At 34.7% G+C, this 25,000-nt stretch overlaps 1 protein-coding gene across 1 annotated transcript in view; it reads right to left on the reverse strand.

Annotated features, from left to right (window-relative positions):
- Positions 1–25,000, reverse strand: part of Syn (synapsin) — a 176,590-nt gene that overhangs the window by 50,978 nt on the left and 100,612 nt on the right. Inside the window, exon 5 of the mRNA XM_068386337.1 lies at positions 19,300–19,435. Coding sequence (XP_068242438.1) covers positions 19,300–19,435 — 136 coding nt within the window. The remainder of the gene's footprint in view (positions 1–19,299; positions 19,436–25,000) is intronic.

Here is a 25,000-nt window from a genome sequence, read left to right on the forward strand (position 1 = left end):
GGGTTTGTGTGGTACATCTCAGAGTGCCAGGCCTGTCTGTGGAGAGCCTATGCGTTTCTGCAGCCGTAATTATTATTATTATTATTATTATTATTATTATTATTATTACTTGCCAAGCTACAACTCTAGTTGGAAAAGCAATATGCTATAAGCCAATGGGCTCCAACAGGAAAAATAGCCCAGTGAGGAAAAGAAACAAGGAAAAATAAATTTTTTTAGAAGAGTAACATTAAAATAAATATCTCCTATATAAACTATAAAAAACGTGAAGAAAACAAGAGGAAGAGAAACAAGACAGAACAGCGTACCCGAGAGTACCCTCAAGCAAGAGAACTCTAACCCAAGGAAGTGGAAGACCATGGTACAGAGGCTACGGCACTACCCAAGACTAGAGAACAATGGTTCGATTTTGGAGTATCCTTCTCCAAATTGCAATTTTGGATACATAATCGTCAGAGCACCCAGAATATTATTCGTGTATTATTCCCATAGACGCAGGACTGTAATTAGCAGAGAAATCAAAAGCATGGAGCGAGTTTCAAAGCCATTACATTAGTAAAACAACGGTACAGTTAAAAAAGCTGTAATTTTAATCGGAAATTCTACGTAAAAATAAAATTTTTCTCAGCCGTATTTCAGTAAACTACAGGCGACTTCAATTTTACCATACTCCGTCATTATATTTTACGGGTTAGTGACCGTAATATAACTCTTTGTCGTCAATATATGCATTTTTAAAACGGTAAATGCCTGGCAACATTTATTCCAAGATTTTTACCGTTTTTAAGGCAAATTTTTAAGTGTAGGTAAAAAACCTACCTCCCAGATACGACTAACTGAACATTTGCAATTCAATGTGAAATAAAGAGTAATTTGTCTCATGAGCAGAGAAGGGTTTTGACAATGGGGACAGTAACGAGAAAACTATTTTCATGTCACCTAAAAGAAATTAAAATTTTCAATGAACTAATCCTGGCCTGCCTTCATTGTCTGGATAGACTGAAATGGCATTTCAACTCAAAACTTTATTAATTACTTCGTGAAGTTTAATTTTCAGTCTATCCTCATTTAGATTATGTCATGTCCATTATACCATTTATGAAAAGCAATCAAAGCAATTTTATTCATCTATGATAAATTAAATGGAAAAAAACTTATATTTAAATTCGATATTCATTTTTCTATTTGCAGAGATAATCTAAAATTCTAATAACATTTCTATCTAAATCCTTGTACGTTTCGTCATTGGCATGTGCACACACACAAACACACACACACACACACACACACATATATATATATATAATATATATATATATATATATATAAATATATATACATATGCGTGTGTACACACAAATTTATGTATATATATATATATATATATATATATATATATATATATATATATATATATATATATATACACAGAACACACATATATATACATATACATATATATACATTTATCAGTATCCCATTTTTTGGAATTTAACGATATTATAAAGTTTATTTTCCATTTGTTGCCATTTGTTGATCAGTCCATATTATTTACTTAACCGACAATACAAGACATTTAGTTTAATATCTGATTTGTTAGTCATTCTGTGAAATATTTTACAGAGATCACCAATATAAAAAAAAAGCTAGTCTTTTCCCAGGTCATTCAAATATCAGTTCTAAAACTGATTCTGTTAACCGTTCAAATAAATCAATATTTACCGATAAATACCACAGATTTCTTAAACCCTCATCATTTTACAAAATACCACAGATTCCTTAAACCCTCATCATTTTACAAAATACCACAGATTCCTTAAACCCTCATCATTTTACAAAATACCACAGATTTCTTAAACCCTCATCATTTTACAAAATACCACAGATTCCTTAAACCCTCATCATTTTACAAAATACTACAGATCCCTTAAATCCTCAACCTTTTACAAAATACAACAGATTTCTTAAACCCTCATCATTTTACAAAATACCACAGATTCCTTAAATCCTCATCCTTTTACAAAATACCACAGATTCCTTAAATCCTCATCCTTTTACAAAATACCAAAGATTCCTTAAATCCTCATCATTTTACAATATACCACAGATTCCTTAAATCCTCATCATTTTACAAAATACCACAGATTCCTTAAATCCTCATCATTTTACAAAATAATCCAACCGTAAAATCTACTTATGACGAAAGATTTGACGAAGGCCTATTTTGACCTGGCTGTATTCACCACAACTCTTCAAGGTCACTCGAATTCTCCTTAAGAGCCAAGTTCGAGTTATTCATTAGTGTTCTTACGAGGGTCATACTCGTCACAAGTGGGGGCAGTGGTTATAGATGACTCGACCCTAAAGTCCTTGTCTTGAATAAGAAAGCCTTAGTTTTTGTTTGTTTGTAACTTTTAACTTTTGTTTTCTCCAATTCTTGGACACACACTCATAATATATATAAATATATATATATATATATATATATATATATAAATATATATATATATATATATACACACACACACACATATATATATATATATATATACAGACAGACATATATATATATATATATATATATATATATATACTGTATTTATATATATATATACTCTGTATATCTATATCTATATCTATCTATCTATCTATATATATATATACATATATATATATATATATATATATATATATATATATATATATATATATATATATATATATTCATATACATTTATCATTATCATCTAAGCTACAACTCTAGTTGGAAAGCAAGAACCTATGAGCCCAAAGGCTCCTTCAGGGAAAATAACCCAGAAAGGAGAGGAAACAAGAAAATTAATAAACTAGAAGAGAATTAATTCACAATTAAAATAAAGCATTTTCAGAACAGTAACAACAATCAAATAGAACTTTCATATATAAACTATTAAAACTTAAAAAAAAAAGAAAAACAAGAAAAGAAATAAGATAGATTAGCAAGAAAAACTCTAATCCCAGACAGTGGAAGACCATGGTACAGAGGCTATGGCATTACCCAAGACTAGAGAACAATGGTTTAATTTTGGAGCGTCCTTCTCCTAGAAGAGCTGCTTGTCATAGCTAAAGAGTCTCTTCTACCCTTACAAGAGGAAAGTAGCCACTGAACAATTACAGTGCAGTAGTTATCCCTTTTAGAGAAGAATAATAGTTTGGTAATCTCAGTGTTGTCAGGTGTACGAGAACAGAGGAGAATGTGGAAAGAATAAGCCATACAATTCAGTGTATGTGTAGGCAAAGACTAAATGAGCTGTAATCAGAGAGCGGGATCCAATGTAGTACTGTCTGGTCAGTCAAAGGACCAAATAACCCTCCAGTGGAAGTATCTCAACGGGTGGCTGGTGCCCTGGCCAACCTACTACCTATCAATCTAATCAGAAATTTTTAACTTTTCCTTTGGTGGCTACAATGCATATTTTATGCTCATAGCGTGTCAGCTGCTGTGATTTATACACACATACGTACATACATATACATATACAGTATAATATATATATTATATATGGAAATGGAAGGTTGTTAAAAGGAGAGGAGGAAAGGAGAAGGTGGGCGGAATATTTTGAAAGTTTGCTGAATGTTGAGGATAATAGGGAGGCAGATATAATTGCTGTTCCAGGTGTTGAGGTGCCAGTGATGGGAGATGAGAATGAGAGAGAGATTACAATAGAGGAAGTGAGGAGAGCACTAGATGAAACGAGAGTAGGAAAAGCATCTGGTATGGATGGTGTGAAAGCTGAGATTTTGAAGAAAGGGGGTGTGACTGTACTTGAATGGTTGGTGAGATTGTTTAATGTGTGTTTTGTGTTGTCAATGGTACTAGTAGATTGGGTTTGTGCATATATTGTACCACTATATAAGGGTAAGGGAGATGTGCATGAGTGTTGTAATTCAAGAGGTATTAGTTTGTTGAGTGTAGTTGGAAAAGTGTATGGTAGAGTAATGATTAATAGGATTAAGAATAAAACAGAGAATGCAATCTTGAAAGTACAGGGTGGTTTTAGAAGAGGTAGGGGTTGTATGAATCAGATTTTTACAGTTAGGCAGATATGCGAGAAATATTTAGCAAAAGGCAAGGAGGTGTATGTTGCGTTTATGGATCTGGAGAAAGCATATGATAGAGTTGATAGGGAAGCAATGTGGAATGTGATGAGGTTATATGGAGTTGGTGGAAGGTTGTTGCAAGCAGTGAAAAGTTTCTACAAAGGTAGTAAAGCATGTGTTAGAATAGGAAATGAAGTGAGTGATTGGTTTCCGGTGAGAGTGGGGCTGAGACAGGGATGTGTAATGTCGCCGTGGTTGTTTAACTTGTATGTTGATGAAGTGGTGAGAGAGGTGAATGCTCGAGTGCTTGGACGAGGATTAAAACTGGTAGGCGAGAATGACCATGAATGGGAGGTAAATCAGTTGTTGTTTGCGGATGATACTGTACTGGTAGCAGACACAGAAGAGAAGCTTGACCGACTAGTGACAGAATTTGGAAGGATGTGTGAGAGAAGGAAGTTGAGAGTTAATGTGGGTAAGAGTAAGGTTATGAGATGTACGAGAAGGGAAGGTGGTGCAAGGTTGAATGTCATGTTGAATGGAGAGTTACTTGAGGAGGTGGATCAGTTTAAGTACTTGGGGTCTGTTGTTGTAGCAAATGGTGGAGTGGAAGCAGATGTACGTCAGAGAGTCAATGAAGGTTGCAAAGTGTTGGGGGCAGTTAAGGGAGTAGTAAAAAATAGAGGGTTGGGCATGTGATGTATGGATCGGAGTTGTGGGGAATGAAAGTGATGGAGAGACAGAAATTGAATGTGTTTGAGATGAAGTGTCTAATGAGTATGGCTGGTGTATCTCGAGTAGATAGGGTTAGGAACGAGTGGTGAGGGAGAGAACGGGTGTAAGAAATGAGTTAGCAGCTAGAGTGGATATGAATGTGTTGAGGTGGTTTGGCCATGTTGAGAGAATGGAAAAGGGTTGTCTGCTAAAGAAGGTGATGAATGCAAGAGTTGATGGGAAAAGTACAAGAGGAAGGCCAAGGTTTGGGTGGATGGATGGTGTGAAGAAAGCTCTGGGTGATAGGAGGAAAGATGTGAGAGAGGCAAGAGAGCGTGCTAGAAATAGGAATAAATGGCGAGCGATTGTGACGCAGTTCCGGTAGGCCCTGCTGCTTCCTCCGGTGCCTTAGATGACCGAGGAGGTAGCAGCAGTAGGGGATTCAGCATTATGAAGCTTCATCTGTGGTGGATAATGTGGGAGGTTGGGCTGTGGCACCCTAGCAGTACCAGCTGAACTCGGTTGAGTCCCTGGTTAGGCTGAAGGAACGTAGAGAGTAGAGGTCCCCTTTTTGTTTTGTTTCATTGTTGATGTCGGCTAACCACCCAAAATTGGGGGATGTGCCTTTGGTGTATATATATATATATATATATATATATATATATATATATATATATATATAGAGAGAGAGAGAGAGAGAGAGAGAGAGAGAGAGAGAGAGAGAGAGAGAGAGAGAGAGAGAGAGAGAGAGGTGGCATAGTGTCTGTGGGAGGGTTGGTCAAGCTATTGACTCACGTCACGCCAAGTAATGAGAGCAGCTTATTTGTTGTGTGTGTGAGAGAGAGAGAGAGAGAGAGAGAGAGAGAGAGAGAGAGAGAGAGAGAGAGAGAGAGAGAGAGAGAGAGAGGCTTTAATGCTGAAAATAGAGTCAGCACAAAGCCTCAATATTCGGCAGTTACCGAATTGAAATGATTTACAATATTTTTTTTTTCTATCTTTATACACAAAAATAATTGTGTCTAATCCATCATTGTAACTCCTTTTATTACAAATACTCTCAATATACCCTTGTATTCATAAATATATTAATAAAATGTTTGGTAGAAAGGTTAAATTGGGAAAGAGACTAAATTCTATATTTCATAATTAAACAGCTCAAATAACTATTCATGAACGATAACCCTTTACACATAAAAAATTTCGGATATTGAATTTGAAAAATTCGCCAAATACACGCTTTCCTTTATAAAAAATTCAAAACAGGTTTGTTTTGGGTACACAAAGATACAACTCCAAATTCACAGGTAAAATAAAGAATTAAAGACTAACTAAAACGTTCTTATTTTTAAAATAATAATGATAAATCCAATAAAATTGCTTGAACAAATATTCATCACAACTCTAAATGCAACTGTAGAATAGAAGGACGTCAAGTATTGAAATAATTCCGTCATATTCCTAGCTAAACTCGACCTCCTACCGAAAAATAGGTTAATTTATTTATAAAACTAAAACTCAATATTCCTATATTATACGTAAATGTCAAGAAAGTCACGGCGATAAATAAACGATAAAGGCTGATAAGAGTTCTGGAACATGTACTCTCCAGCATTGATGTCGATGAATATTTATTCCCCAAAACATATTTTAGGAATACATTCATATTTTAGTCACTAGAAGAAATCGAACATACGTATTCACGAGGCATCTAAAATGCATAAGACACTCCTTACTATGCGTGTCCTATTTTTATAGTTGCTTTACTTATATTGATATATCAGTACAACTCTGACCTCACTTGTTGTTTTGGTCGATATGAATGGTTATATTGCAAATAAAAATAACAACTGCAATAATAATAGCCCTGAACCCCACGCCATAAACCACCACTCTCTTCCTGGAAGATATTGTGCCGGGCCGAGAGAAGGTTGTGACTCAAAGGCAGGATGAAAGTAACTGAGTAACTTTATTACAGAACATCAGTTTATATATACATAAACTCCAGGCAAAAAGGACATAAGAAAATAACAGGCAATTTCATGTTCAACCGACAACCGTTGCTGTTAACGGTTAACGGTGAGAAAAACAGACATGTTTATTCAGGTCCCTATCAGTGCAAGGGGAGAGCGAAGATACAAAGCATAATATATGCAAAAAAAGAAATGTCGTTACTATGTACGATCGTGTGACACACGGTTGGTACAAAATCTTCTTCCTAGTAATGACTTTTTGCCTGATATCAAAAAGTCTCTTGGTGATGTTTGGCAACGCTACTGGAATTATGTTGATCAGAATAAGATGAAGGAAATAAATGCTATACCTCCATGGTATTATGAAAATATGCCAATAAGATGGGAGGCTGTCCTCTGTTGCCTTAGAATTGGCCACACACACGTTTGATTCACAAGTTCCTGATGACTGACAAGTGTCAGACATTTTGTGATAATTGCTTGTATTCTCTGACTGTAATGCATTTCCTTATTGAATGTCCCAGTCTTGTGGGTGTCAGGGAACAATTCCTGCCTCAACAATCGTCACTAATAGAAGTCGCTCACAAAAAAATATTCAAATTATTGTTTTTGAGTAACTAAAAATCAAAATCAACATGTGTAATTTTGTGAATTGTTAAATTAGATGGGTTATGTTTATAGAAAAATGCTATTGAATGTAATCATACTGTAAATATTGTAATTGTAAAAAAGATGTAATCTAACTTTTTAATAAAAAGATAAAAATAAAATAGTAGTCGCAGTACCTTGGGACTCACGTATGGAAGATAAAGAGGAAAGAGAAACTATGAAATTACAAAGATTTACGAAATTAATTGAAAAGGCTATGGAATATGCTAGTAGAAGTGGGGCCAATAATCATAAGAGCACTAGGGACCATACTTAGGTCATTGAAAGGGAATCCTGGGAAGGTAGGAGCCGATATAGCCCAAGGACGTATGCAAAAGAGCTTGCTACTTGAAACAACTGTATAGTGAGGAAAGTCATGGATTTCTAAAAGCAGCTGGATGCAACCCGGAACACCATACTGTAAACCATGTCTCTGAAGACTGTGATTAACAAAACAACAACAATAATAATAATAATAATAATAATAATAATAATAATAATAATAATAATAACCTATGACGTGGTTGATTACCAAATTGATGGATTCACGTACCTCTCTGATACAGTATCTTATGCTATTGGTTTCCAAAAGAACGATGTATTATTTTTTTTTCATAATTTTTTTTTCTTAGGGAACTCGTCCAAGTAAAAAAAAAATCTAAACGAAAGGCCGATGAAAATAAAAACGTTTTTCGAAGTGATCGTGTGAGGAGCAGCTTATAAAATGCGTAAAAGAATTTTCAATTAAGATACATATAGTTGCTAGCGAGGGTTATATACATATGTACAAATAACCGAACTTACATCACCGTGAAATTTGTGGTACTTGCAAATATCAAGCACCTTAAATGAACTCGAGGAAGTGAGAAAGGATACTTAAAATTATTTTGTCCTACTACTACCTAGATATTACGTTCTTCTTCTTCTTTGTCTACATCTTTTCCCACTTTGATGTGGGGTCGCTGTTTCTGGTCAGCTTTCTCCATCTACCTCTGTCCCACACTTCATCACCGGTTAATCGCTTTGATCGAAGGTCATCCTTGATACAGTCCACCCACCTTCGCTTTGGTCTCCCTCTCCTTCTCGTTCCCTTACCAAGGTATTACGTTAGTCATTTAATTTGTTGGATAACAACATACACGCGCGTGCGCGAGCGTACCTTTCATACGCTGATTTGTTCACTAATGAAGATCATCCATCACTGACGATCAAATAACCAACGTCAACAACCACCATCTGAGATTGGGTGAATGACAGCGTGGAGTCGTAGCCCGTTTCCAACTCTCAACAATTATTATTATTATTATTATTTTTATTATTATTATTATCATCATCATTACAAGTATACCTGAGCTGTCAAAAAAGACGTCTTAATAATTAGATAGATATTATATATATATATATATATATATATATATATATATATATATATATATATATATATATATATATATATATATATAAATCACATATATATATCTAGACATTTGCTCTTTAATATATAGGGATTACCATTATTAATGAGTCGGAATAAACGGAGGGAGAGAGTAGTTTCCAAAGTTTTGCAGCAAATTTTCACAGTACGAACTTGAGAAGAGGTGAACTGATAGATGTCACAAGGTAGTCTGAGAGGAAACGGTTGTAGAGCGCCAATACGCAGATTAACCATTGATTCAATCCTATCGATGAAGGCGACTATAGAGGTTTCTAGCTCAAGCCCTGCTCACGACTTGACAGATTTTATGGATACAGTCCCTATCAACTAAGGATGGAAGTTTCTGGGAGTGCCACTGTTATACTTGCTGAGTTGTCAGCAACTAGTGTCTGGTCCTCCCTGGTCTTAGATTGGGGGCTGATCATAACATGTTTATAGGCCAAGTTCTGTACCTTGTCCTTGTCAAACATGGATGAGCTACGCTTCGGACTCCTAACAGGGACAAGTAAAAGTCAACATTAAAGTTTTAATAACGGGGATAAAATAAAATGTATTCAGTAAAGTGAATGAGATGAGCTTTTTAATTTAAGCCTTAAGTCGCTTGAGTACAAAAATGTTAACAGAATAGAAAGATTCACTCAAGTTCTTAAGACTGAGTGATTGATTGATTGATTATGAGTTATCTGGCATCCTGACATCTAAGGTCATTGACGCCGAAAAGAAATGGGAAGAGAGAAATAAGAAAAAAAGTAATTTATGGAGGTAATAAATTATTTAACTAAAAATCCCAGGATGAAAAGATAAGAAATATAGTAAAATAAAGATGAAAATAACGAACACGGAGAAAAGAAGAAAGCAAAAATGGGTGAATTCAAGATAAAAGGAGGTAATGAACCGTGTAACAGGCCGAAGATTTTGTGGATTCCCGAGGCAATGAGGATAAAGAATCTCCCAAAGTATTCAGGCGGCAAAGAAATAAATCAAGCAAATGATCGCATAATAAATTATTGATCATCATTTCAGCAAGCAAATGGAGCGAATCATTTCCCACCCCCAATCTCTCTCTCTCTCTCTCTCTCTCTCTCTCTCTCTCTCTCTCTCTCTCTCTCTCTCTCTCTCTCAATGCTGGATTCTCAAAGAGCAGTTGTCTCTACTGGAATAAGGACAGGAAATTCTAATAGTAATCAATCTCTCTCTCTCTCTCTCGCTCTCTCTCTCTCTCTCTCTCTCTCTCTCTCTCTCTCTCTCTTCTCTCTCTCTCTCTCTCAATGGTGGATTCTCAAAGAGCAGTTGTCTCTGCTGGCATAAGGACAGGAAATTATAATAGTAATCAATCCTCTCTCTCTCTCTCTCTCTCTCTCTCTCTCTCTCTCTCTCTCTTTCTCTCTCTCTCTCTCTCAATACTGGATTCTCAAAGAGCAGTTGTCTGCGTTGGTATAAGGACAGCCAATGCTAACAGTAATCAATCTCTCTCTCTCTCCTCTCTCTCTCTCTCTCTCTCTCTCTCTCTCTCTCTCTCTCTCTCTCTCTCTCTCTCTCTCTCTCTCAATTCTGGATTCTCAAAGAGCAGTTGTCTGCGTTGGCATAAGGACAGCCAATGCTAACAGTAATCAATCTCTCTCTCTCTCTCTCTCTCTCTCTCTCTCTCTCTCTCTCTCTCTCTCTCTCTCTCTCTCAATACTGGATTCTCAAAGAGCAGTTGTCTGCGTTGGCATAAGGACAGCCAATGCTAACAGTAATCAATCTCTCTCTCTCTCTCTCTCTCTCTCTCTCTCTCCTCTCTCTCTCTCTCTCTCTCTCTCTCTCTCTCTCTCTCAATTCTGGATTCTCAAAGAGCAGTTGTCTGCGCTGGCATAAGGACAGTTAATGCTAACAGTAATCAATCAATCTCTCTCTCTCTCTCTCTCTCTCTCTCTCTCTCTCTCTCTCTCTCTCTCTCTCTCATTATGATCAAAATCAAAACCAAATACAGCCTTCATTTAAATTAGTAAAACGGCGCTTGGAAAGTCACAGAACAAAGTAATCTTTAGACTTCCTCTCTTAAAATCATAATACTCAGAAACCACAACAAGCAACCAAGTATGGAAAACATAACCAGATCTGATCAACCAATGTAAAACCTAGATAATCCAGACTTCTTTTCAATGACAAATCAAACAAACACCCCCCCCCCAACATACTTGTCTTCACAAGACACAAAGTCCCTTGTTACATAAACTTCAACTTCTACTCAAATGTACCACTTTCTGAGTGGGGAGACTTTAACGTGGTGAAAGGGTTTTTATATCGCCATGATCAGCAAAGGTGTACTAGTCAGGACCAAAAATACAAGGTGGGTTTGCTGCGACCAATCAGACTAAAATCTTCCACCGTCACCAATCAGCACAGGCCAGCCTGGTGACGAAATTCCCCAACCCCAGACATGACTCAGGACATATCTGAGGCCTTTGTCCTGCTGTGGACTGCAAACGGCTGCATTTTTTGTTGTTGTGTCGACGAGATAACCGAAAAAAACGTCAAAATACAAACCTCTTTTGAACCATGAACCATAGTATCCAGTTCAAGTATTATATATACATTGATCAGCCCATACGACAGACTACACCGAAGGGACAAAGAATTAAAGAAATTAAACGAATTAGTGTTTTATTAAGTAACAAGAATGACAATGTATTTAATAAAGGTTGCTCCAAATGGAGGTCCTTTTGGCCCAGGTACTACTATATAAATGGAGCTAGTGACCTCTTGCCCTCTGGTTCTCAGTAGAAGTGTTTGGACATTTTAATCGTGAAATCTATTGATTTTAGAGTTAACATTTTCGTCAAGACTTAAATTAACATCACATTCATCTAGAACCGATTATTATAAGAAAATAACCTTCAAAACGATATCATCTAAATGCATGTGTAAGAAAAAAATGCTTTAAATAAAACTTACGATGTTTCTTAGACAAAACGAATCTCCATTGGGAATATCCAAAAAAAAAAAAAAAAAAAAAAAAAAAATATTTCTGTACTACTTTGAGTTATATTCATGTACAACAAAATATCTTTCAACAATCGCTTTTTGGGGAAATATTTAACAAAGCTATTAGACAAATTATAATCGCCATTACAAAAAAAAAAAAAAAAAAAAAAAGATAGATAGATAGATCCGCAAATAAGTTTGATATGAAAGAATTTTTGAATAGCTTGACAAAACTTTTAGGGGGAAATATTATTGGCAAACTGAATTCGGAAAATATACAACTTACCCATCCTATTACAAAACAGAATTAACCAATTCCAAAGGTAGAACCAGCTCTGATAATGTTAACACCATTCTATTCTCACAAATATAAACACATTATTTCAAGTAAAAAAGAAGCTACTTGAAAGACCCAAGTCATTCTGAAATTATTTACACAATTCTATTATCATACATATAAACACTTAAAAGACATAACATTATTCAAAGTAAAAAAATATCTATTCAAAAGACCTGAATCCCTCTGATATTGTTGACATCAATCCATTCTCACACATATAAACACTTAAAAGACATAAGATTATTCAAAGTATAAAAATAACTACTTAAAAGACCTGAATTTAAGCATATTTCTCCTCCACAAATTCCCTCTAAGCCACCCAAACCCCTTCACATCGCCACCCTGTTCCTAAAAGACCTAACATTATTCAAAGTTAAAAAAATGTCTACTTAAAAGACCCAAATATCACTGATATTGTTTACATCCTTCCATTCTCACACATATAAACACTTAAAAGACTAAACATTATTCAAAGTAAAAAAATAACAACTTAAAAGACCTGTATTTAAGCGTATTTCTCCTCCACAAATTCCCTCTAAGTCAACCAAACCCCTTCACATCAACCCCCTGTTCCTGATTCTCAATAGGATTAAGGAGTCGACGTCCTAAGCCAGAATCATCTTTCTTCCACGCCAACACTTTGACATCCCTTCAAAATGTCATCAGTCGTTCAGGCTATCTTAACTTCCATCTCTTTGGGTCGCTCTTTGAACAAAGGGATACGGAATAGCAACAAGTGTTATTCAGAGCTTCAGATGTAACATGGAGACTCTTGACCTAACTATATTGCAATTTGGAATTTCCTTTCATGAAAAATGAATAAAGAGAAAAGAGGGGGGCACTCAGTAGAGAGCAAACCTCTGCCGCTGCAGCTTATCTCTCGACCTTTTTGTTCGACTTTGACCTTGACCTTAACATGTATTAATTGCCGTGAATTTTCATACACTCAAATACGAACCGAGTTTGAAGTTTGTGACAACGATGTTCAAACTTTTGGGTGATTACGTTCAAGGTTGGAGCAAATGTTTTTATGTTGACCAGGTTGACATGAGTCTTTTTATACAGTAGTTTATATATGACATATCTGTTTTTGACGTTTTAATAGCTTATATATGACATATCTATTTTGACGTTGTTACTGGTTTTAGAATAATTTATTGTTAATTGTTCTCATCATTTATTTATTTCCTTTCCTCACTGGGCTATTTTCCCTATTGGAGCCCTTGGGCTTATAACATCTTGCTTTTCTAACTAGGGTTGTAGCTTGACTAATAATAATAATAATGACCATGATCTTGAACTTCCGAAATTTAGTCATTTCCAGCTTTTTACACAAGTTAATCCCTGCAGGTTTCATTACTCTACGATTAAAATTGTGGCCAGGAAGATGTTCACAAACAAACTCACACAGACACAGGAGTTAAAACACAACCTCCTCCTAAATTCGTTGGCGGAGGTAAAAAAACGATACTAGTTTTCGAGGGGTCTTAAAATATTTAAGTTCGACGCATATGATTCGTTTTCACCATAAAAATGGCAACACACATTTTCTTAATCAACTGTGAAATGAATGTAAATACATATGCATTCTGTAGAATGAATTATAAAATAGTTTTAGTTTTATGGTAAAAATTTTATAAAGAATGAGGAATAACCTTATTTCAAACAACGTCTTTCTAATAAATATTTTCATGAACAAACGATCGTCATCAACGCATCAGCGGCTGGGAATTGTCTTAAAAAGAGCCTCGCCACGGTCGTCCTTTGAATCAATGAAGCTAATTCATAAATCTATACCTTCAGAATGTTCTTGAGAGAGAGAGAGAGAGAGAGAGAGAGAGAGAGAGAGAGAGAGAGAGAGAGAGAGAGAGAGAGAGAGAGAGAGAGAGAGAGAGAGAGGCAATTCATCCTTATAATGGGAAGGCGTCTAACTATCACTCATAATAATGCCGGGAGTAACAAGGGAGGCTGCTTGGTCGGTCTTGAAATCTTGCATTATTTTTAAAGAGGAAGAGGGAAGAGGGAAGAGGAGAGTGCCGAGTAGCATTCTAAAAGATGAACACCAGGCTGGAAGCATTTCCAGCTAATTAGCTCAAGAGAAAAAATGTTTCTCGAAGTAATTTATCAAAATGTGAATGCAAGTGCGGAAGGATGGCCTGTATCTGAAGCCGTAAGACATAAAAAAGTTGAAAACGGGAAAAACAAGATGCTATAAGCCCAAGGGCTCCAACAGGGAAAATAGCCCAGTGAGGAAAGGAAATAAGATAATAAATGAACGATATAAGGATATATACAAATATAATCATAGAATTGTTACAAACAAGCACGTCTCCAAAAAAGGATAGAATGCCGAGAAAATACAAAACGATCAACTTAAGTTTAAAGGCCACTCATGAGTAGCAGAGGCAAAGGACAGTGACATTGCCCTATCAAGCAGGATAATGCCCTACAGACTGACCATATACTGTATACATATGATCAGCGCCCAAGGCCCGTCTCCTCCAAAGCTAGGACCAAGGAGGGCCAGACGATGGCTGCTGATGACACGGCAGATTGATATATAGGTTCCCCCAACCTCGCTCCTTCATTAGTTCACAAGGATGGTGAGGTTGCAACGACCAAAGGAACTAACGAGTTTGAGCGGGACTCGAACCCCCATCTGGCAATCACCAGACAAGGACGTTATCAACAGGCCCCCACAATAACCCATTGCCATATTAATGCTGTAACAGCTGAATTGTGGGTGATTTCTTTATACAGTTATCTTTCACGACTCAAGTCACTACTATAGATTACAAACAACATCAATCACTTATTCTGAATGCACTCTTACATTTCCGGAATATTTTTTTTCTACTAAGACCTCATGCATTCCATATACTCAATGTTTTATAGGTCTTCCTACGCTCCTACTAACTTACAAATATCATTAACACTCACTTTACATCATTCTTTTGATATGACCAAACCACCAGAATACGTTTTGTTACTAATTCTAAGAATCTCCTCATTTCTTAATCTTCCCAGATATAATACCACATATACTGCGCAAATAGTTCAATTTAACAGCTTAAAACTTTCCTTTTATGTTGGAGCCTTTGGGCTTATAGCATCCTGCTTTTCCAACTAGGGTTGTAGCTTAGCAAGTAATAATAATAATAATAATAATAATAATAATAATAATAATAATAATAATAATAATAATAATAATAACTGTAGCAATACACAGGTAACTTCATAACCTTTTGGTGTCTTTTCCCCTTCTCAATCTCTTAATTAATCTCTCTACTTCTTCAACAGACGCTTCCAAAGGCATTCTCATGCTTATGCTAACTTTCTTCAGTTCTACATCATTCTTCACAGCCTCTCAAATAACTTTCATATATTTTTTTTAAATATCAACTCCATTAGCCAAGGGCTGCATTTACTTTTTTTGAAAATGTCTGAACTTTTACCTTTTATTTTGAGATCCATTGGCTGTTTAATCTCTTTCTGCATTTCCTTTCCCTGAAAACAATTTCCTATTTTCTAAGCAATTCTTATTCATCCCTTAATCTTTGTTTTCAATAGTTTCATTTATTTTCCCACTCAGTTTCTTCCTGACTACCTGTACCTATTCTTCGATGGATGTCCAAATTTAAAACAATTGAAGCATTGCAGGGGCTTTTGCTTGAAAGGACGAACTTTAATCCTTTCATTTTCAATAACAATATGGAAAGATACATCAGCATCCTGGAAAGTAAGTATAATCATTGATGTTCCAGGAACCTTATGCACTTTCCATACATTTAGTGGACACATGGAAAGTACACCTGTAGATGATCTCTTGCATCTGTATCTTAAAATTTAATTTCAAACTTCAATAAAACTTTATTTTTCTCATTCCTCCATCATCTGATTCAACCATCTTATCTTTATCTGTCAACAAACACTTTCCAATATCCTTATGAACTTATTCCTTCAGGCTCCCTGTCTTTCCATCCATTTCCTCCGTTCATGCTCTTATTTGTTTTCTCATCTTTAATTCTTCTCAACATTTTCTTCAACCAATTAATAATTAAATAAATCTCTAGCCACGTTATTCTCCATTACATTTGTCATTATGCTCTTCTATATCTTTCCTTTTAATCTTGCAAACTACAGGGTGTCCCAAAATGATTTATACAGTCTTTGGATTGTTACAACTGGTTCGATTTATTGATATTAACGTGGAAAAGATTTTTTTTTAACATTCTCAAATTGCCCCATGTATCCTTACTTTTTCACTGTGCATTGTTTCTCTTCCGTGAATCTGTTTTCCACGTTAATATCAATAAATTGAATAAGTTGTAACAATCCAAAGAGTGTATACATTATTTTGGGACACTGTATATCCTTCATTCTTTTCTCTTTCCCAAGTAGGCTCATTATTATTCGTAAGAAACAATGTAATGATATCATACAAACTTTTCCATACACATATCCACAAGATTCTTTCCATTATTAGATACGCCTGGAACTCTATACTTAACAAAATAGCTGTATAATTCTGTCACTTACCCTTTTATTTATATCACTTAAGAAAAACACAGCCGGACAAAGTTTCAGTCAACAAAAACATTACCTTCCTTAGCTCTGAGTTTTTCAATTATTCCTGACACCAACTTTCTCCCTTCCATCCCTTCACGCACTGTTCTTGCCCTTTTTTTCACACATTTATGGTCTGAAGACTTGGTATATATCTTTTTCTATCCGTGGATATTTTTCTTTTCGTATAATCAACATACAGTAGGTATTGGGGCTCCAACCCCATGCCTCCAGTGGTGTAATTGGATGAGTGCCTAGTACGATACTTTATTTTATCGATACGGCATTGGAATGAGAGATACGATTTCCAATGGCATTTGCTACTTTGAGCGCATTTTCCTTCCCCACGGGGTTCACAACCCTATACTAGGAACCCCTCTATCTTGAAGCGTGTTACAACCACACTCTAAACATATAAATCCCTTAGGCAGCAACATCCAGGTTGTACGGCTTACCACCACTCGGGAACAGTAACTATAATAACCCGACATACGATATGTGGATTCAGTTGTTTTCCTCTCCCAAGGGAATCACAACTCTCAACTAGACGCTTTTTCTGGCTTTAAATACAGTGCTTTAGAATCACAACCCATTTGCACTTCCTCTGTTAAAAGCTTCCCAGTAATACCGCTTACTACCACCAGGGGAGCAGTCAACTTTAATGTTATTCTTAACGTAACTCTCAAGTATAAACGTACAGATATTTTGGAAAAAGATGGCCGCTAAAATACAGCAAATTTACATATGGAAAATCTATTTTAGCTTTATGCCGTTTATCTTTTATGTAATATATGTAAACTTCGAAATATGTTCATTAAAAATATTTTGAAAGTCTTCAAATTACCCTTTTTCAAAGAATTTATGTGTAGGTTTTATGTTCAGACAAGTTATGCACTTGAAGTTCTTTTGTCACAAATAGCTTTTGAAGAGTTCGCCTTTTTCATTCGAATTTTATAACTCGCTGTAGGGTTTTGCGAAGAATTCTCAAAGGAAAAGCTTAAAATACTTCCTTTTCTTAAAGCTCAGGTTTTTTTCTTTACAAAATGTGTGCATGGCGTAACCAAATACTAAATCCTCAGAATACTTAGACAGAGAAAAGGAGTTTTACTTTTCAAAGATAACATTTCCTTATGCCAGAGTGGTCAACTTGATAAAAAAATTTTAATATCATATTCTAGTGTTTGCCAAATTGGGACACAAATGTTAAAAACCAAAAACAGCTCTCGATGATTCAATGAACACACAATCTCTGGTATCAGATCTTCCACAATATCGGGGTTAAGTCCAATTATTTTGATCTAATTCTTTTCAATTTCTATCTCGCGGAGGCCTTAGCTAGGTAAAAACACTGGGTAGATCATCATGAAAGAACTGAATTTTCTACACAGTCTTGACTGGTAGAAGCGAGATGGATGATAAATGGTGATATGGATGGGCTAGCCCGAGGGACATTGATAAGAGATTTTGGCAGCAATACTAAATACGTTTTTGATGCAAAAAAAAAAAAAAAAAAAAAAAATCGCGCTTTGCACAGTACTCAACACGTTTTCCATGCAAAAAAAAAATCGCACTTTGCACAATACTCAACACGTTTTTCATGCAAAAAAAAAAAAAAAAAAATCGCACTTTGTACAAGCATTTTCGTTGAAGTCATCGTTCTCTTCACTTAAAGAGACTCGCTTACTGTTCTAACAATTGGCAACTAAAATACGAGTAACATTTCGAAATGAAGCATGGGGTATTCAGTACCATTTTACACGGGGAAATAAATGTTCTTATTTTGTGAAAACTGCTCTGTTCCAAATTGCAATACTTCACTTTTAGATCACATAATTATGTATTAAATTTTAATAGTTTTTGCTTTAGAAGTTCACCTTGAAAAAAATATATGATTACATAATTTGACAGATGAATTAATTTATATCAGAATTACTTATGGATTTTATTTACCGTCTATTTAGGTTTATTTACGAGACCAGACATGTAAATAATAGATAGTTGTAACACACACACATACACACACACACACACACACACACACACACACATATATATATATATATATATATATATATATATATATATATATATATATTATATATATATACTGTATATATATACACACATATATATATATATATATATGTATATATATGTGTATATATACATATATATATATATATATACAGTATACATATATATATATACAGTATATATATATATATATATATATATATATATATATACATATATATATATATATATATATATATATATATATATATATATATATATATATATATTGCATACGTATATCCTCAAATAGGCAGTTGGGTTCATTACCACTAATTTTTCTCTCAAAAACTACTTCAAATGATTATATATATATATATATATATATATATATATATATACATATATATATATATATATATATATATATATATATATATATATATATATATATATATATATAACCATGCAAATCATATTCGAATTCGAAATATATGCAAGAAACTTTGCCTACGCATGAATAAAAAAAAAAAAAAAAAAACACAAACTTGAAGACACGTTCTCACCTGGAAGTTGTATATTGCGTTTATGTTATTGATAGAGGGAACGCCGCCGAACTTCAGCGCCAGCAGTAAGTTTTTGTGGTCTTCTCCGGCATCCTTCAGGTTCTGACGGATTAACACGAAGTCGGGCTTGAAGGACCTGCGATGGAAAAAAAAAGAGGGTAAAATGAGAGATGGTTAAAAAAAATGTAAATGTATATATATATATATATATATATATATATATATATATATATATATATATATATATATATATATATATATCTATCTATCTATCTATCTAATATATATATATATATATATATATATATATATATATATATATATATATATATAATATATATATACATATAGGCAGACACGTGCTCTTCATCATATATGGGAGACGGACGCTTACAAAGTAACCAGCATTCTCTTTAAAACATTCAATCATTAATTACCGAAATTATAATTGCTCTCTCTCTCTCTCTCTCTCTCTCTCTCTCTCTCTCTCTCTCTCTCTCTCTCTCTCTCTCTCTGCGATACACATTAACGTATAGCATCAAATCTATGTCAACACCTATATATCATTTCTTTCATACCATACAAGTATACAAAAACACACTCGAGATACATTGCTTCAGACAAAGATTAATTATCAGTCAAGGGACACTGTCATACCCTGGTGTTGCAATCACTCACATGAACAAACTATTTTTCACCGTTTGTTTGTGGAGGTCCCATTTGTACTGGGACAGAGACCCCCACAAGCAGTCAAACGGCCCCCTTCTACGTGAATGAAAGCAAGGCGATTGAGGGCCGTTCAATTTATCTACACTAGAGGACAACTAAATCAAATTAGAGTCCCTCTCTCCTTTATCACAGACATACATCAACACACGTATCAGACATCTCTCTCAATCTCTCTCTCTCTCACATTCTTTTGCAACCTCTCTTTCTCTTACAAAGTTATAAAGTAAATGGACGTATGCAGAAAACGCACCATTCGCTCTTTCTCTTCGTCAAAGGAAGTAAAATTAAAGTAAAGTGGTCGCGGAGTGGCATAGGTTAAACCCTACGGTAATTGAACTTCATTTTTCAGCCACCCTTTCATTACCTCATTCAAATATTTCTCGGAACCACTTGAGCAATATTGCTCTAGGGGCAATAGCATTATAGAGTGTGTGGGCACGAACCAGCTCAGAAATACACACACACACTCTCTCTCTCTCTCTCTCTGACGGAGTTACCATCAATACTAGGTGGAAGTCGAGGTTATTAAAACAACAGTAAGGAATAACCTTATATGGATTTAGCATAACAATTTTTATCTTTGAATGATAACATTTTCATTTGTTTTTATATCAACTATCAAACGGTGTTTTAAGAATAAAACGATTACAATTTCATGCACTAATATGAATGTTATAAATTCCTTGTGGCCCATGAAATATTCTTAACTAAGACTATAGAGATAAAAATGCACTTGAACATACATAGCAAAACATGAACACATTGAAAAGATGGACATATTTCAAAAGCAACAAAAAGATCAGCATCTTACGCAAAGTAACGCCAATATTAAAAGTAACTCTATCAATTAAAATTTCTTATATATTTTTATATCATATGTGAATATAAGCAAAACACAGCTATACATACATACAAATATATATATATATACATATATATATATATACATATATATATATATATATATATATATATATATATATACATACTAGTATACCCAACCCGTCAAAAATGATGGGTCAACATTTAGATAGATATGCACACACCAGGGTATGAATACTCTCTCTTCCCCTACCAGAGGGACGGGGAGCTCTGAGCGAGATATATATATATATATATATATATATATATATATATATATATATATGTGTGTGTGTGTGTATATATATATATATATATATATATATATATAATGACTCTTGCTCTGTATTATATAGGGTACATAATGTCTGCGCGTGCTCAGTCTGGATTAAAAGAAAAGGAAATATATACCTTCCCAAGAAATTACAAAATCCTCACTATTAGAGGCATATACATTTAAAGAATATCTGGGTTAAGCTTCTTCTTGTTGGTAAAATGCATCGTAATTTTCACTTTAAAACTTGAATCATCCTCTAAAGTTGAAAGTATGAAAAAATCAAATAAGTCATTACTTTGGGTGTGTTGCATGTGCAATATATTATTCTGTAATTTTTTCACAAACTTGGAAAAGTTTTTTTGTATGAAATTAATATTTTTCTGTCTTTACATACATTCTCGTCACATTTAAAAAAAAGAAAAAAAAAAGAAAAAAAAAAAAAAAAAAAAAAAGGGGGGCACTCAGTAGAGCGCAGACCTCCACCTCAGCAGCTTATTTCTCGACCTCTTGCTTGACCTTGACCTTTGAAATGGGCCTTTCAAAATTGAATCACTTTCGCATATCAACGTAACAATTAATCCCAGAAGGTTTCACTACTCTATGAGCAAAATTGTGGCCAGAAAGTAGTTCACAACAAACATACGGACAAAAGGAGGCGAATACATAACCTCCCCCAAACTTCGTTGGCGGAGGTAAAAAATGTGAAAAGAGGAAAGGGAATACACATTCCGGGTCTATTCATTTATATACTCGGTAAGCCATGTTTAGTCATAATAGGATATATAAATACACAGTAAAAAAATAAAAAAAATATAATAATAATGGTTATCCTTTTAATTAAAAGGAACAGATTAAAAGTAATATCCCGCAGACCAAACAGTGGCAAATTATGTCTATACACGCACGCGCACGCACACACACATTATATGTGTGTATATATATATATATATATATATATATATATACATATATATACATACATACATATACTGTATGTATATAATATATATATATATATATATATATATATATATATATATATATATATATATATACACAGTATATATATGTGTGTGTGTGTGTGCGCGCGCGCGCGTATGTGTGTAAGACCATGACAAAAACTCAGAATTATTTTGTAGTTTCCATATTGACGAATAAGCCTTCCCATATTTCTTAAGTAGAGCAAGATAACTGAAATATACTTGAATAGGTATACAATGACGAAAACAATACTGAATGAAAGCTGTCTCTTAGAAAATCTAAAGATATCCAGTTATCAGACTGGAAGAAATAACCACTGTCAGAATTTCGCTTTTGTTAACGTTGACAGGTCTTTATCTACTTCTAATGTACATTTTACGTATACTATAAAACCTTCTCGACAAAAAAAAAAAAAAAAAAAAAAAAAAAAAAAAAAAAAAAAAAAAAAAAAATCCTTTTCTTATCTGGCCAAGTTTTTTCGTGTGTAAAATCTATATCTACCGAAAAGGGGGAAAAATAGTCTTTGTCATCCTCTAATTGCCAATTACCTGCCTCAACGATCATCAGAGGAGCTCGTCAGCTGTTACCCAGCTAATTATAACAAAGACTTATACACACTGTTTTTCGTTAACAATATATTATCAATATATTAGCAAGGCCCAGAATTGACGATTAAGAGTCAATTTACGGCTAAGTATCGACGGACAGTTCCTTGAAGGTCAACGTCTACTATTATACTGTAGTTGTTGTTTTTGTTGTTGTGACAGACTGTTTTTGGCATAATGTGCCCAACTTTCCTCTAGAATTCGAGAAAGGGAACAGAGAAATTTGCAGTTAATATTATGAAATATCTTTTTTAAACAAAAAGAAAAAAGGTACAAAATAAGATACAAGGCGTTTTGAAATCAATGATACGATATTAAATAATATCGTCTTCAAAATTCCTTACGCAACCAGAAAATATTATTGAACTATCTTTACGATAAAGGCCGTAGTGTAAACATGGCACTGGAAGCTTAAAAATATCTACTATACTAAATCTAAAACCTAAGAAAAGCCATAGCAAACTCCTTCTAATGCATGAAAATCAACACCAAACTTCGTAGAGGGTTTTATAACTTTTCTTGAAATGCATTACTGTATTTTATATATTAGAAAATGAATTTCAATTTCAAGACTCAAGCAGTATTCTGTTCACGTTTCCTGACTCGAAAATCAAGACAATAATGACTACCGTTTGCAATGTGAAACTAGTCCCATTTTCTCTCAGAGTTCCAACATTAGTACCATCGCTTTACGCCATCTTGAATAATACTCCTATTCTCTCGTTAATCTCTCGCTTCTATTCTATCCCAGAAGGATTACCGAGTCGTAAGTCTTCTTTAATTGAGTATGGATAGAAGAACTGTATTGATCATTAATTAATAGAGCCCTTTATCTTCCCTACTCTCGGTCTTCATCCTTTAATCCCACATCCCTACCACCCACCTAACCCTCCGGAGGGAGAGCCTCATCCCTCTCCAAGGATATCCTTAGGAGACCCTCCAACCAACCGTTTCCTAACCAACACCCTTTTTTGGGATGACCTTCCTCCCCTCTAACCCTATGGATTCCTTCCTCTTGCCCCTATTATCTTTCAGTTGATTCAGTTGATCTCATTGAGAGGATCTCTTTGCCGCGTGTTTGCCGTTCAAAAATTCCGATAATGAGGGAAGTTTTGGAGACGATGCTAACTGAGTAAATGCGTCACGCTAATATTCAGCAGAATATGTTTCCTTTCCAAATTGAATATCTCAATTTCTGAAGGAATACATTTGCAGCAAATTTAATTTTTCATGTGGTATCTTGGTTAGATTTATTTCAAACCAGTTTTGCAACGGTTCTGCTCCTATCATTTTTTTCACAGGTTTGGGGACAAAAAAAAAAGAAAAAAAAAGAAAAAAAAGAAGAAAAAAAAGAAGGAAAAAAAAAAACACCTCATGCTTCCTAGTACATCGTGACTGCAGGCAATAATGGCGTAATATACATTTAAAGGTTTAAAGGTCGCTCATAAATGGCAGAAGCAAAGGATAGTGACATTGCCCTATCGAGCAGGATAATGCACTAGAGACTAACTATAAATACATATGATCAGCGCTCAAGGCCCCTCTCCACCCAAGCTTGGACCAAGGAGGGTCAGGCAATGACTGCTGATGACACAACAGATAGACCTATAGGCTCCCCCTAAAGCCCCCATCCTTAGATCAAAAGGATGGTCAGCTTGCAGCAACAAAATGAACTATCAAGTTTGAGCGGGACTCGAACCCAAATCTGGCGTCTACCAGTCAGGGACGTTACCACATCGGCCACCCTCAAATAATAATAAAAGTTCTTATTATTATCAAAACACTTGGGTTGTTACTTTCCACAAGATTCATATTTATAAACCGGTTATTGGAGAACCTGTCAAAGAAATTCTCTTATGACCATTATGTCAAAATTTGAATAATGGATTTTCATAAAATTCAGCGGAAATGCGTAGGGACTAAGAAAATTATTTGAAGGTAAGTTCACATTCCAAGCCAAGATGTTTTACATAAATTCCTTTGGTGCAGTAAAGACATGCGAGGTTTTATTCCCTGGTGGTTAGACCTTTTTCGTAGATGGAATAATAATTCCTGTTAGCAGTAGGATTAAAGTTGATGGAGGAGATAAATGCACTTTAAAAAACACAACAGTGGTCGTAGTTGTAGCTGAAGATCTTAGTAGCTTTGCATAAATCTGTCATTCTCAGAGCTTAACGGTTTAAAAGCCGCTCATGAATGGCAGAGGCAAAGCCAGTGACATTGTTCTATCAAGCAGGACAATGCCCTA

The sequence above is a fragment of the Palaemon carinicauda genome, chromosome 14 (assembly GCF_036898095.1).
Source record: "Palaemon carinicauda isolate YSFRI2023 chromosome 14, ASM3689809v2, whole genome shotgun sequence".
In the NCBI taxonomy this organism is placed as follows: Eukaryota; Metazoa; Arthropoda; class Malacostraca; order Decapoda; family Palaemonidae; genus Palaemon; species Palaemon carinicauda.